Genomic DNA, 12,070 nt, shown 5'->3' with positions numbered 1-12,070 from the left:
GGTTGTTTTAACCCCTAGATTCCTGTAGGGCACAGAAAATGGCAGCAGTGACTCCAGAGTCAAAGCTGTCACTAGCTTCCCACAACCAGCCTGATTTTGACTCCCCCTCTAAATTCCTTTCTCCTGGAAGGGGTTAGCTTGAAGCGGATGTTTTTGGCAAGACCTGAGGTGCTCAAAATGTTTGATACGTGGAAAAAACTATCTAATGTATCCTACCCTGTGAACAAAAACCCTTGACTTTAGCCCAGTTCTGGGGACATGGTTAGGTCCTAATCACAATTGCAAAGTTTAATTAAGTTGTACATGGGTCCCCTGACTCATGTTTGTAGGATAGACAAATCCTACAACAGCCAGAAAAGAGAACAGAGATGTGCAAATAGACCCCTGGCTAGTTGATTACTAATTAAAACCTAAATCGGCTTTGCTTTAAGCTTTCTACTGTTAATTTGTTTAATATGCTATATTATTTTATTTAAGAGGATGGGGGGATACTTGTGATGCTTCTTAGATGCAAAATCCAATCCAGCTTTTTTTTTTAAAGCTAAATCTGGCCTTAAGCTTTGCTAACTCTTCTTTGAAACGGGTCCTTGCTGTCATTAATAAATTCTTAGGCCCCAATCCTGCAAAGACTTCTGTGCCTGCAACAGAGCCCTGTTCAAGTCAAGAGATCTAAGTTGAATTCCTGACACAGACTTGGAATGTGAGTTAAACTCTCTGGCTGTGTCTAGACTGGCAAGTTTTTCCACAAAATCATCTGCTTTTGCCGAAAAACTTGCCAGCTGTCTACACTGGCCACTTGAATTTCCGGAAAAGCACTGACGATCTCATGTAAGATTGTCAGTGCTTTTGCGGAAAAACTATGCTGCTCCTGTTCGGGCAAAAGTCTTTTTCCAAAAGACTTTTGCGCAAAAGGGCCAGTGTAGACAGCAGAGATTTCTTTTCCGCAAAAAAGCCCCGATTGCAAAAATGGCGATCGGGGCTTTTTTGCGGAAAAGCGCATCTAGATTGGCCACGGACACTTTTCCACAAAAAGTGCTTTTCCAGAAAAGCGTCCTGCCAATCTAGACGCTCTTTTCCGAAAATGCTTTTAACGGAAATCTTTTCCGTTAAAAGCATTTCCGGAAAATCATGCCAGTGTAGACGTAGCCTCTGTGTCTCTGTTCCCTTTTGTAAAATGGTGATCATAATACTTCTCGTCTTCTACTGTTTTTCTGCCTTGTCTGTTGAGATGATAAGCTTTTTTCAGGCAAGGGGCACTGTCTGTCAGGGTACGTCTACACAGCAACAGTATTTCGAAATAACGTGTTATTTTGAAATAACATAGTCTGCATCTACACAGCAGGCAATTATTTTGAAATATTGTCGAAATACTGTCAAGCTGGAGGACTTTTTACTCTGACTCCTATAATCCTCGTTGTACGAGGAGTAAGGGAAGGCGGAGGAAAAGGGCTCTATTTTGAAATAAGTGCTGTGTAGACGCTCCTTTTTTCGAAATAAGGTATTTCGAAATAAGCTATACAATTGACGTAGCTCAATTTGTGTAGCTTATTTTGTGTTCAGCCCTTCTGTATAGCTACACCCTCACTATGTATGCACAGTATCTAGCACAACAAGCCTCTGATCTCAGTTGGTATCTCTATGTACTACAGTAATGCAAATTATGATAATACTAGGCCAGCACTGCATATCAACCAGTTATGTGCTATTAATGGTGGTCAGTGTTCCCTCTGATTTTTTTTTCCATTCCATGTGCAGAATAATTTTTTTGTGTGCCAAGGCACGTGTGAATGTGCACCACTAATAGAAACAAAAAAATTAATTGTGGGCACCTGCTAATTAACTGGGCAGCGTTTGGCTCTCTCCTGAATTGCCGCACAAGTGTTCAGTTTATAGGGAACTCTAGTTGTGGTGGGGGTGGAAAAGGAGAGCAGAAAAAAACCCACTTCAATACTCCCACTTGCTGGGAATGTATGACAGATGATGGGTCACTGTCATTCTTCCAGGGTTCGAATTAGCAGTCTAGTGAAGCACTCCGGTCGATGCCGGTAACCCTGCTTTCACAACAAGTAAGGGAAGTCGAAGGAAGAATGATCTTCCTTTGACTTCCTACAGTGTAGACATCACCAAAAGCTGAGTTAAGCTACTTTGACTTCAGCCACACAATTAACATAGCTGAAGTTGCATATCTTAGTTCGACTTTGTCCTATAGTGTAGACGTACCCTCAATGATTGCCTGGTCTGTTAGGGCATATCTACACTGGCATATTTCAAAATAACAAGGTGAGCATCCACACGATCAAGTCTGTTATTTTGAAATAATAATTCCTGCTTGTGAAGAGGAATAAGTGTGATTTGAAATAAGTTATTTCAAAATAACAACTCTCAAAATAACTATTTCAAAATAACCTGGTAGTGTAGACATTGCCTTAATTCCTTCTGAAGCGCCTGGCATTGGCCACTGTTGGAAGACAGGATACTGGGCTAAGATGGACAATTGGTGTGACCCAGTACGGCTGTTCTTAAGTAAATAAACACTTTAAGAATTTTTTAAAATAGTGTAAAATGATATAATTAACTTGACAGACATAGATTAAAAGGCATATATCTACCCCCCCAAACCCAAAAAACCCCTTCCCTTACCTGTTTTACAAACAGTGCCTTAGGCTATATCTACATTACAAGCTAGAGGTGTGATTCTCCTGCTTACAGACACTTATTTGTGAAGTTAGGATGAGTACAAATAGCAATGTAGCTGTGGAAGCATGGGTAGCAGCAGCAGAGACGTAGCTGAGCCATGCCCACTACATACTCTCTGCAGGTTTGTACTCAGCACAGCTCAAGCTGGTTTCCGCCTGGCTACCGGTGCTGCCATGGCTACATTGCTATTTATACTCACACTAACGTGATGAGAGCTAGTCTGTGTGTGTGTACCCCAGCAGAGAATCACCCCCCGCCCCAGCTCATAATGCAGACATAGGGCTAAAGTGTTAAATTTGAAAACAAAATTACAAATCTTAGTATCAGCTATTTCTGGAGTATGTTCGCTTTCTGAATTGCTTGCAGGGAACACACTGAAAACACATTGTTTTCTAGTCAGTTTTATCTCTGGGTTCTCTTACATTAATGAAAAGCTACAATGCTTGAGTTTCAAGCATTGTAGGGAAAAGTAGATTTGATTTTTTTTTCTCCTAAAATTATTTCCTTTGAGAACTCTTCTATATTCTGTAGATATATTTCTATATCTTAATTATATGTTTATTTAGAAACATTTGGAGTCAAATTTCCTATTAAAAATCCTTTAAAAGACTGAAGCAAAATGCAGGACAATGTAGCACTTTAAAGACTAACAAGATGGTTTATAAGATGATGAGCTTTCGTGGGCCAGACCCACTTCCTCAGATCAAATAGTGGAAGAAAGTAGTCACAACCATATATACCAAAGGATACAATTAAAAAAAATGAACAAATATGAAAAGGACAAATCACATTGCAGAACAGAAGGGGGATGCGGGGGGGTGGGAAGGGGGAGGAAGGAAGGTAAGTGTCTGTGAATTGCTGATATTAAAGGTAGGGAGAGTGGGATGTTTGTGAGTTAATGGTATTACAGGTGATAATTGGGGAAACTGTCTTGGTAATGGGTGAGAAAGTTCAAATTCTTGTTAAGTCCTTGTTGGTAAGTGTCTAATTTAAGACTGTTCTTCAATCTCCAAGTAACTTTAACTGGCAAGCCATCATGAGGTGAAAATAATTTGTATTCATACAGAAAGGCAGACACCTGCCATTGGGCATTATTGATTTTTAAAAAAATTATATAATATAATAATTTAGTCATTGGAAAGCGCTAAACGTACGTCTACACAGCAGGGCTAAAGTTGAAATAAGCTACGCAACTTCAGCTATGTCAGTTGTATAGCTGAAGTTGAAATACCTTGTTTCGGCGTTTGGCGCTGTCTACACAGCAGGAAGTCAAAGGAAGAACACTATTCTTTTGACTTCCCTTACTCCTTGGGAAATTAGGGTTATAGGAGTCGGATAAGAAGTCCTCCAGCTCGACATTATTTTGAAATAAAGGCTTGTAGTGTGGAGGTGCACTTTGTTATTTCAGAGTAGCTGACATTATTCCGAATAGGGATGTAAGCAACTAGTAACTAGGGCTGTGTCTAGACTACATGCCTCTGTCGGCAGAGGCATGTAGATTAGACACATAGGCAAATGAAGCCGCGATTTAAATGATCGCGGCTTCATTTACATTTACATGGCTACCGCGCTGAGCCGACAAACAGCTGATCAGCTGTTTGTCGGCTCGCGCGATAGTCTGGACGCTCCCCTGCCAACATCAAAGCCCTTTGTCGGCAGCCCCGTTATTCCTCGTGGAATGAGGTTTACCGGGGCTGCCGACAAAGGGCTTTGATGTCGACAGGGGGAACGTCCAGACTAGCGCGTGAGCCGACAAACAGCTGATCAGCTGTTTGTCGGCTCAGCGCGGCAGCCATGTAAATGTAAATGAAGCCGCGATCATTTAAATCGTGGCTTCATTTGCCTTTGCCAAAAAAAAAAAAATCTACATGGCTCCGTCGGCGGAGCCATGTAGTCTAGACGTACCCTAGTTGACTATCCTATAAGCATAAGCTCATTGGATAGTCGACTATTGATGCAACTAATTGCTTCCTCCCCCATGCTGCCTCTATTAGAGAGAGGCAGCAAGGTGTGGGGAGCAGGAGCCAGTGCTGGGGGGAGCCTTCTTAAAAGCCGGTTCCCCCCAGCACCATCTCCTTGGGGGGCAGAAGAAGTAGAGGCTCAGTGGGAAATGGTGCGAGCGAGGAATGCTTCAGTCCCCACTCATGCCATTGCTACCATGCTTCTGGTTTTTGAAAAGCAGAAGCCCCACAGGGTGATACAGAGGTAGCAGCGCAGGGTGTCGGGGGCTCCTGAGAAGTGAGACCAGAGCGCACTGGCTGCTGACCCCGCCCCTGAGGACTATAAAATAGTCAATTAACTGCTAAGAATTCATGCGGTTAGTTGACTATTCTATTACCCACTATCTAACATCCCTAATTTTAATAGGTCATGTTAGGAGAGGGGTGGGCAAACGTTTTGGCCTGAGGGTATGGTAATTGTATGGAGGGCCATGATGAATGCTCATGAAATTAAGGTTGGGCTGTAGGGGGGGGGGTGCAGGTTCTAGGGTTGGGCCAGGGATGAGTAGTTTGGGGTCCACGAAGGAGTTTCGAGCTGGGACCAAGGAGGTCAGTGGGCAGGAGTGAGATGCGGGCTTGGGCAGGGGGTTGGGGTATGTGTATGTGTGAGGGCTCTTGCTAGGGTTGCAGGCTGTGGGGTGGGGCCAGGAATGAGGAGTTTGGGGTTGGATGGGGAGATTCCAGGCTAGTATCAAAGGGTCCAGAGGACAAAAGGGGAATAAGGGCTAGGTAGGAAGTTGGGGTGCAAGAAGGTGTGAAGGCACTGGCTGGGGTGTGGACTCTGAGTGAGATTGGGGATGAGGGGCTTGGGGTACAAGAGGGTGCTCTGGGTTGGGACTGAGGGTTCGGGCGTTGAGAAGGGGATCAGAGCTGGGGCAGGAGTTTCGGGTATGGGGGAAGGGGATTCAGGGGTGCAGGCTCTGGGCTGCACTTTCCTCCTCAGGCGGCTCCCAGAAACAGTGAAACATCCCCACAGCTCTTACATGGACATGCAGCCAGGCAGCTCTGTGCGCTGCTTCCACGTCTGCAGGCTCTGACCCTGCAGCTCCCATTGGCCACAGTTCCCAGCCAATGAGAGCTGTGGGCATGGTGCTTGGGGTGGGAGCAGCACATGAAGCCCTCTCCTTCCCTTACACATAGGAGCCAGCCAAAAGGGGGACATTCTGCTGCTTCTGGGAGTCACGTGGAGCAGGGGGAATCCCAGACCCCACTCCCCAGCAGAAGCTCGAGGGCCAGATTAAAATAGCTGGGAGGCTAGTTTTATACCTCCGCGTCCCGTCCCCCCCCATGTTAGGATTTTTCTGCTGTCATGCAACCTGGTGAGCATGTATGTGTGTGTATATATGTAGATATGTAGATAGCTAGCTAGATAGTCTACAGGAATTTTTGCAATCAGATATTCAGAGTATATTTTACCACCGTGTCCTGTTTCTGGGAGAACAATGATACTTAGCACCAAGGTAACGTTTTATATCTTGAAAGTGGCTGGGACACATTAAGGCCTGATCAAGCAAAGCTCACAAGTATGTGCATAATTTTAAGCAGGGGAACAGTTCCACTGAAGTTAGCAGGCCTACTGACTTGCGTCATATTACACACATATTTGCGTCCTTTACTGGAACAGGGCCAAACTGATTAATTTTCATTTCACCCCATGAGATTGGTATCTCTTGTATCTTAAGCGTGTCAATGTCAAAGCTGGTTGAGAACTCAGGAGTGAGGATATGTTTCTACTAGGCACTAGAACACACAGAAATAAAATGAAACCCAAAATGCAGCAGGAATGACCAGAATAGATAGCAGGGATGGAAAAAGAATAGTGTCAATTCCTGACCACAAATTACCTTAGAGACTATTAACCTGTCCCATTGTCAAGGTGACCCATTTACCTGCATTTATCTTAAAGTGTTAATTTGAAGCGTTTACAAGTGACTAATTTGTTCACTGTGTTTTTCTTTTCCTAGGGCTCACTTCCTGGAATTGTCAAGTCCGCAAGGTTCCGTGCACATCTTTCTTCCAATATGAGCAGATCAATAGGATTTCACATTTGCATGGTCATATGCAGCATCCTGCTCTACTCCACCAGCCTGCAATGCCTAAGCTTTCAGACACTGAAGAAAGACACAGGGTGGGTCCAACAAACTGCATTGGCAGGGAATGGGCTGGAAGACAAGAGCATGAGCATGCAAAGCCTGGAAAATAACCTACGCCCTTCTGAGCAAACAGCCCACGTTGCTGTCACAGAAGAGCCATCTGGGGTATCAGCAGAGCCATCTGGGACTTCATTAAACAAGATCTTCACTGCTAAAGGAGAAACGCAACACCCGAGTCTTAGCGATAATCTTTTCATAGGCAGCAAGAGCCTTGATGTTTATACCCCTGTGGAGTCAATGGTTGCAACAGACGAAAGTGAGTTGAGTCCCACTGGGCCAAACAAAGAACTGAGTGAAAACGGGCTATTGAAGGCCATGCTAACAACAGCATTGACAACTCTCAACCCGGACATTGAGGCTGATGTGCTCAGTAGTACGGTGATCAAGACAACAGTAGGAGGTAGCACAGAGGCAGGGCATAGTTTTATTAGTGACCTGGATAACTACTTTTTTAGGACGGATGCTATAGAAGGAAAGAAGAAGGCAGATGATGGTTCCGACCTCTCAGCTACACCCCAGCTGAGCTATGAAGAACGACCCACTCTGCACCCCAGAGCCCAAAACTCAGAGGTGGTGAGTGACTACCCCACAAGCCCCGTAATTTTGGCCGATCAAACAGCTGATTCAGAGCACGGAACTCCCAAAGGAGGGAGCCTGTTGCAGCTAACAGCTGCAGATGCCCTCACTGCGGAACAGACATTTGTATCCACTGATGCCTCCCTAAATTTGGAAGCAGAAACCGACAGCAGGCAAGGAAGTTTGCGCGTGGAAGCTAGTGCTGTCACAGTGGCTCCTGCTGTCTCTGTGCTGAGTGATGATTGGGATGATACAAAATTAGGAGCTATAAGTCAGGTAAGAGGCTCAAAGCATGAGGAGATAAAACAGAACTATGTGGGAGCGGAACCGCCATGGACAACAGGAGGAGATGAGGAGGATGACGTGAAAAGAGCCATGCCGTTTACAGCTTCTGCAGATGCAGCTACCATGAAATTAGAAAAAAACATGTTCCCAGAGCCAGCACAGGTGCCGGTGCAGGGAGAGGTGATGCCAACATTTTCCGCTGTCCAAACTTCTGTTTATTTCACAAGTCCCTTGGCAGAAGCTGAAGTGGCTGCTATAGACACCATGAAAAATACAGAACCAATCACAATGGAGGATAGGAAAAGTGTCTCCTTGTTATTGCCAGAGACGGTTACTATGATGGACACAAAATCCAATGTCTTCCTTACCCCGGGAAATACGTTACAAGGTAACTTGCCTACCCACATCAAAAATAAAACCTCTGCTTCCTTTCCAACATGGTATTGAGAGAGCCACCTTTGTTATTGATTTGTCTCCTTAAAATCGAAGAACAAAAGTGAACAAAGATGGCTTTGATTTATAGCTCAAGGCTAATCTGCCTCTGCAGTATAAATATTTAAAGAGGCTGCTACATGCTATAGCTATGAGTAACAGTAGAAATGAATGAAATGGCTAAATATACATTTTTGTGCATTTTGAGCTGTTGACAGCACCTCATACATAGTCTTAGTATCATAGAATTTTAGAACTTGAAAGGGACCTCGAGAGGTCATCTAATCCAGTCCCCTGCAGTCATGGCAGGGCTAAGTATCTAGACCATCCCTGACATGTGTTTGGCTGATCTGCTCTTAAAAGTGTCCAATGACGGAGATTCCACAAACACCCCAGGCAATTTATTCCAATGCTTAACCACGCTGACAATTAGGAAGTTTTTTCTAATGTCTAACCAGTTTCACTCTTTTGTTGATGATGAGAGTGATGAGGTGAAATCACACTCATGCACTGAGCTAATATGTATGCTCTACTTCATGCCCTAAAGAGAGAATGTTTATCGGTAACAGAAGCAGCAAAGCTGAAACTGAAAAGGCAATAGTCAATAGGGGCACATAGGGATGAGCGTCGTGTACAAATGCCTGATGAATTTGACCATCAGCAGGGGAAGAGAAAGAAAGAAGAAATATAAAACCTGTTTTAAGGAGATTTTTAAAATTTTCTGGTCAGAGAGTGCCATTTATATATTCTCAAACGTGGGGGTTTCTTTAATTAAAAATGTGTGTGTGTATTCCTGCGTTCACTGTTCCAAAAGGTAGGAACTTCAAAGCTCCTATAGAGGCAAGTCCGTCTATGGGCCAGATTCAGCCATGGCATAAGCAGGTGGAATTCCAGTTGGGTTCTGGGGTCGTAGTTTTCTTTACATTGTGAGATGGCTGTAAACTTAAACTCAAGTGCTGTGCGTGTGAACTCAGTGAACCATCATCAAGCCAGGTACAACTGTTTCTAGAGTGAATTTTCTCAGTAGCCAGTGACATTGGAGAATCTGAAGGATCAGGACAGTGATTCCACTGGAGGAGAAGAGCAGGTAACCGATGGCCTAGAGACCATTGTGCTGTCTTTGTTGATGTGGGAACAGAAGGGTTATTGACCTCTTTATCCTGGAGCAATTGCTGCTGCTCAGGATGTTTGCAGACAACTCAAAATTCTGTGGTCTGGCTCAGATTCTTTGGCAATTTTTGTGAGATTGCAGAGCGCTCCAGGCTCTGGCTATAGGCTAGTATTGGGTCTCATTGGGAAAACTGCATGAGCAAGGATTGCACAGAGGTAGTCTTGCCTTCCCTGGCTTTGTGCATAGCAGTCCCTCACAGCTCCAGTATTTATACTTAGGGCTACGTCTAGACTGGCAAAAAGCACTTTTTGCGGAAAAGCGTCCGTGCCAATCTAGACGCGTTTTTGTGCAAAAAAGCCCCGATCTCCATTTTAGCCATCAGGGCTTTTTTGCGCAAAACAATACTGTGCTGTCTACACTGGCCCTTTTGTGCAAATGATTTGCGCAAGAGGGCTTTTGCCCAAACGGGAGCAGCATAGTATTTCCGCAAGAAGCACTGATTTCAGACAGTAGGAAGTCAGTGTTCTTGCAGAAATTCAAGGAGCCAGTGTAGACAGCTGGCAAGTTTTTCTGCAAAGCAGCTGATTTTGCAGAAAACTTGCCAGTCTAGACACTGCCGAGAGGAAGTAGCCTGGGGTGTGCAATACAATGGCAGCAGTTCGTCAGGGTTAATCCCTGGAGGGCTGCCGCTATGTTTACTTGCGCCTCAGCTAGTACCAGTAATTGCAGCTCCCATTGGCCACAGATCGGTATTCCTGGCCAATGGGAGAGGCAGGAAGTGGTGCAGACTGGGACTGGCAACCCGTGGCCAATGGGAGTTGCGGTCACCTATGGGAACTATGGTAACTATAGCAGTGGGGACTCGCCAGGGACTACCCCTGGTGGTCTAGATCCAGTCTGTGGGCCGGTATTTGCACACCCCTGAACTAGACAGAATATTCAATGGGACAAAAATGAGAGAGAAAACCGATTCCTTCCGTGGGATAGCACAATGATGCTTTTTCACACAGTGACCAGTGTATGGTGCTGCTATTCATTATCTGCTGTTATTTATTAGTATTACTGTAGCATCTAGGAGCCCTAGTCATGGGCCAGAACCACATTGTTCTAAGTCACATACAAACTCAGCCTCCTTATCCTAAGATGTACAAAAAAACCTCTACACCCCACCTCTGCCCTTAGAAATACAAAAGACAGAAAAGTCTTGTGTTTCGATTCTGCATTTACACAAGTTTGTTAATCAATTAAATTCTGTAGCCACCACGGATTGTGCATCCTCAACTGCTTCCCTTTGCTTATTGCTCTGTGAATGATCTCAAATACTAGAGCAAGTCATGGGTAAAATTAGTCCCTGGGGTGGTGTGTTTTGTTTTGTTTTAAGGTACAGGTTGAACCTCTCTAGTCCAGAATCCTTGGGACCTGACCAGTTCTGAACCAGAGAATTTTCTGCACCACATGGCTACGTCTAGACTGGCCACATAAGACGGAAGAGGCATGCAAAGCAGGCAAGTCAGAATAGGGAAAACCGCGGGGGATTTAAATATCCCCTGCGGGATTTAAATAAACATGGCCACCACTTTTTTTCCGGCTTGGGGAAAAGCCGGAAAAGAGCGTCTAGACTGGCGCGATCCTCCGGAATAAAGCCCTTTTCCGGAGGATCTCTTATTCCTACTTGCAAGGAATTCCCTATTCTGACTTGCCTGCTTTGCATGCCTATTCCGTCTTATGTGGCCAGTCTAGACGTAGCTCATAAGTTCAATATTGTGTAGCAGCATTGCCAATACTTCCATTGCTTACTAGGCTCTTAGAAGACATTTGGAGATAAATTAGAGCTAAACAGCACAGAACATTGAGAGCCAGGACTGGTGGCTATAAACAAACTTTTTGACAGCTGATCACTGATCTTTCACTAATCACTTAGGTCCTGATTCTGCCGACCTCATTCACACTGAAGAGAGTTTTAGGTTCCAGTTCTGCTCTGATCTCTTCTCAGAGTTCATTGTAGGCTCAAAGCCCATTTATCTAAAGAGAGTTCTTGGAGTAAAGATAGCAGAATTGGATCCTTATCAGATAGAAAAAAAAAAACCCTTAACTGTTCCCATTCCCATTTCCTTTTCATCTTTCTTTTGGCTTTACATTTCTTATAACTTTTTTTTTTTAAGTAGAATCTCCACACTTGATATCCAGGCTTCAGAGATGCTAATATCCTGAGTTATCCTATTGCTTCAAATATCCATCCCTACTTTTGCATGCTAGTGCTCATAAACATATTGAAGTATGTTGGTAATTTGCTTAATCAAAGCTGCAAAACATTACTGCCACAGGTGTTCCTCAAGAGATGATGACAGCCAGTCAAGAAACTGATGCCACCTTGCCAGTCATGACCCCACCATGCTTTGCTATACAGGAAACCACAAGAGAAACAAGTGTGACCGAGGAAGAAAGAAAGGGAGGAACCCTGATACCGACTGTTTCTAGTGTGGCCCAGCTGTTGAAAAAGTCAGAACACTCTGACGCTACCAGCTCCTTTACTGCTACCTATTTGTCTATTGCAAAAACCCCAGATGCTGAAGGTAGGATTTTGTGCTTTCATTTCTCTACAAACTTTCCTTTTTTTCTTTAGGATAAATACAATGTTACTGGTCTTGTCCCTGAGCCAGAAACAACTTTAATTGAGATGCCTCCTGATGCACATTATCGGCTGATTAATTTCATTGCAAAACATGCTTGCCGTGTTGAATATTTGTAGCGTATTGTCCTCCTCTCTATGGATTGGTTCTGTTCTTCTGGGGTCTAGTTTACATTACAAAACCAAA

The 12,070-nt window shown here is 44.2% G+C and overlaps 1 protein-coding gene across 3 annotated transcripts in view; it reads left to right on the top strand.

Moving 5' to 3' along the window:
* ARMH4 (armadillo like helical domain containing 4) overlaps positions 1 to 12,070 on the top strand; it is a 152,321-nt gene that overhangs the window by 50,110 nt on the left and 90,141 nt on the right. For all 3 annotated transcript variants that reach the window (XM_075926317.2, XM_089778318.1, XM_075926314.2), the window contains exons 2-3: positions 6,662 to 8,099; positions 11,579 to 11,827. In XM_075926317.2, the coding sequence (XP_075782432.2) occupies positions 6,719 to 8,099; positions 11,579 to 11,827 (1,630 nt within the window). In that variant the 5' untranslated portion in view covers positions 6,662 to 6,718. The remainder of the gene's footprint in view (positions 1 to 6,661; positions 8,100 to 11,578; positions 11,828 to 12,070) is intronic.

This window comes from Pelodiscus sinensis, chromosome 5 (genome assembly GCF_052426305.1).
Source record: "Pelodiscus sinensis isolate ZL-2025 chromosome 5, ASM5242630v1, whole genome shotgun sequence".
Classification (NCBI taxonomy): Eukaryota; Metazoa; Chordata; order Testudines; family Trionychidae; genus Pelodiscus; species Pelodiscus sinensis.
This window is presented reverse-complemented; position numbering and strand designations above follow the sequence as displayed.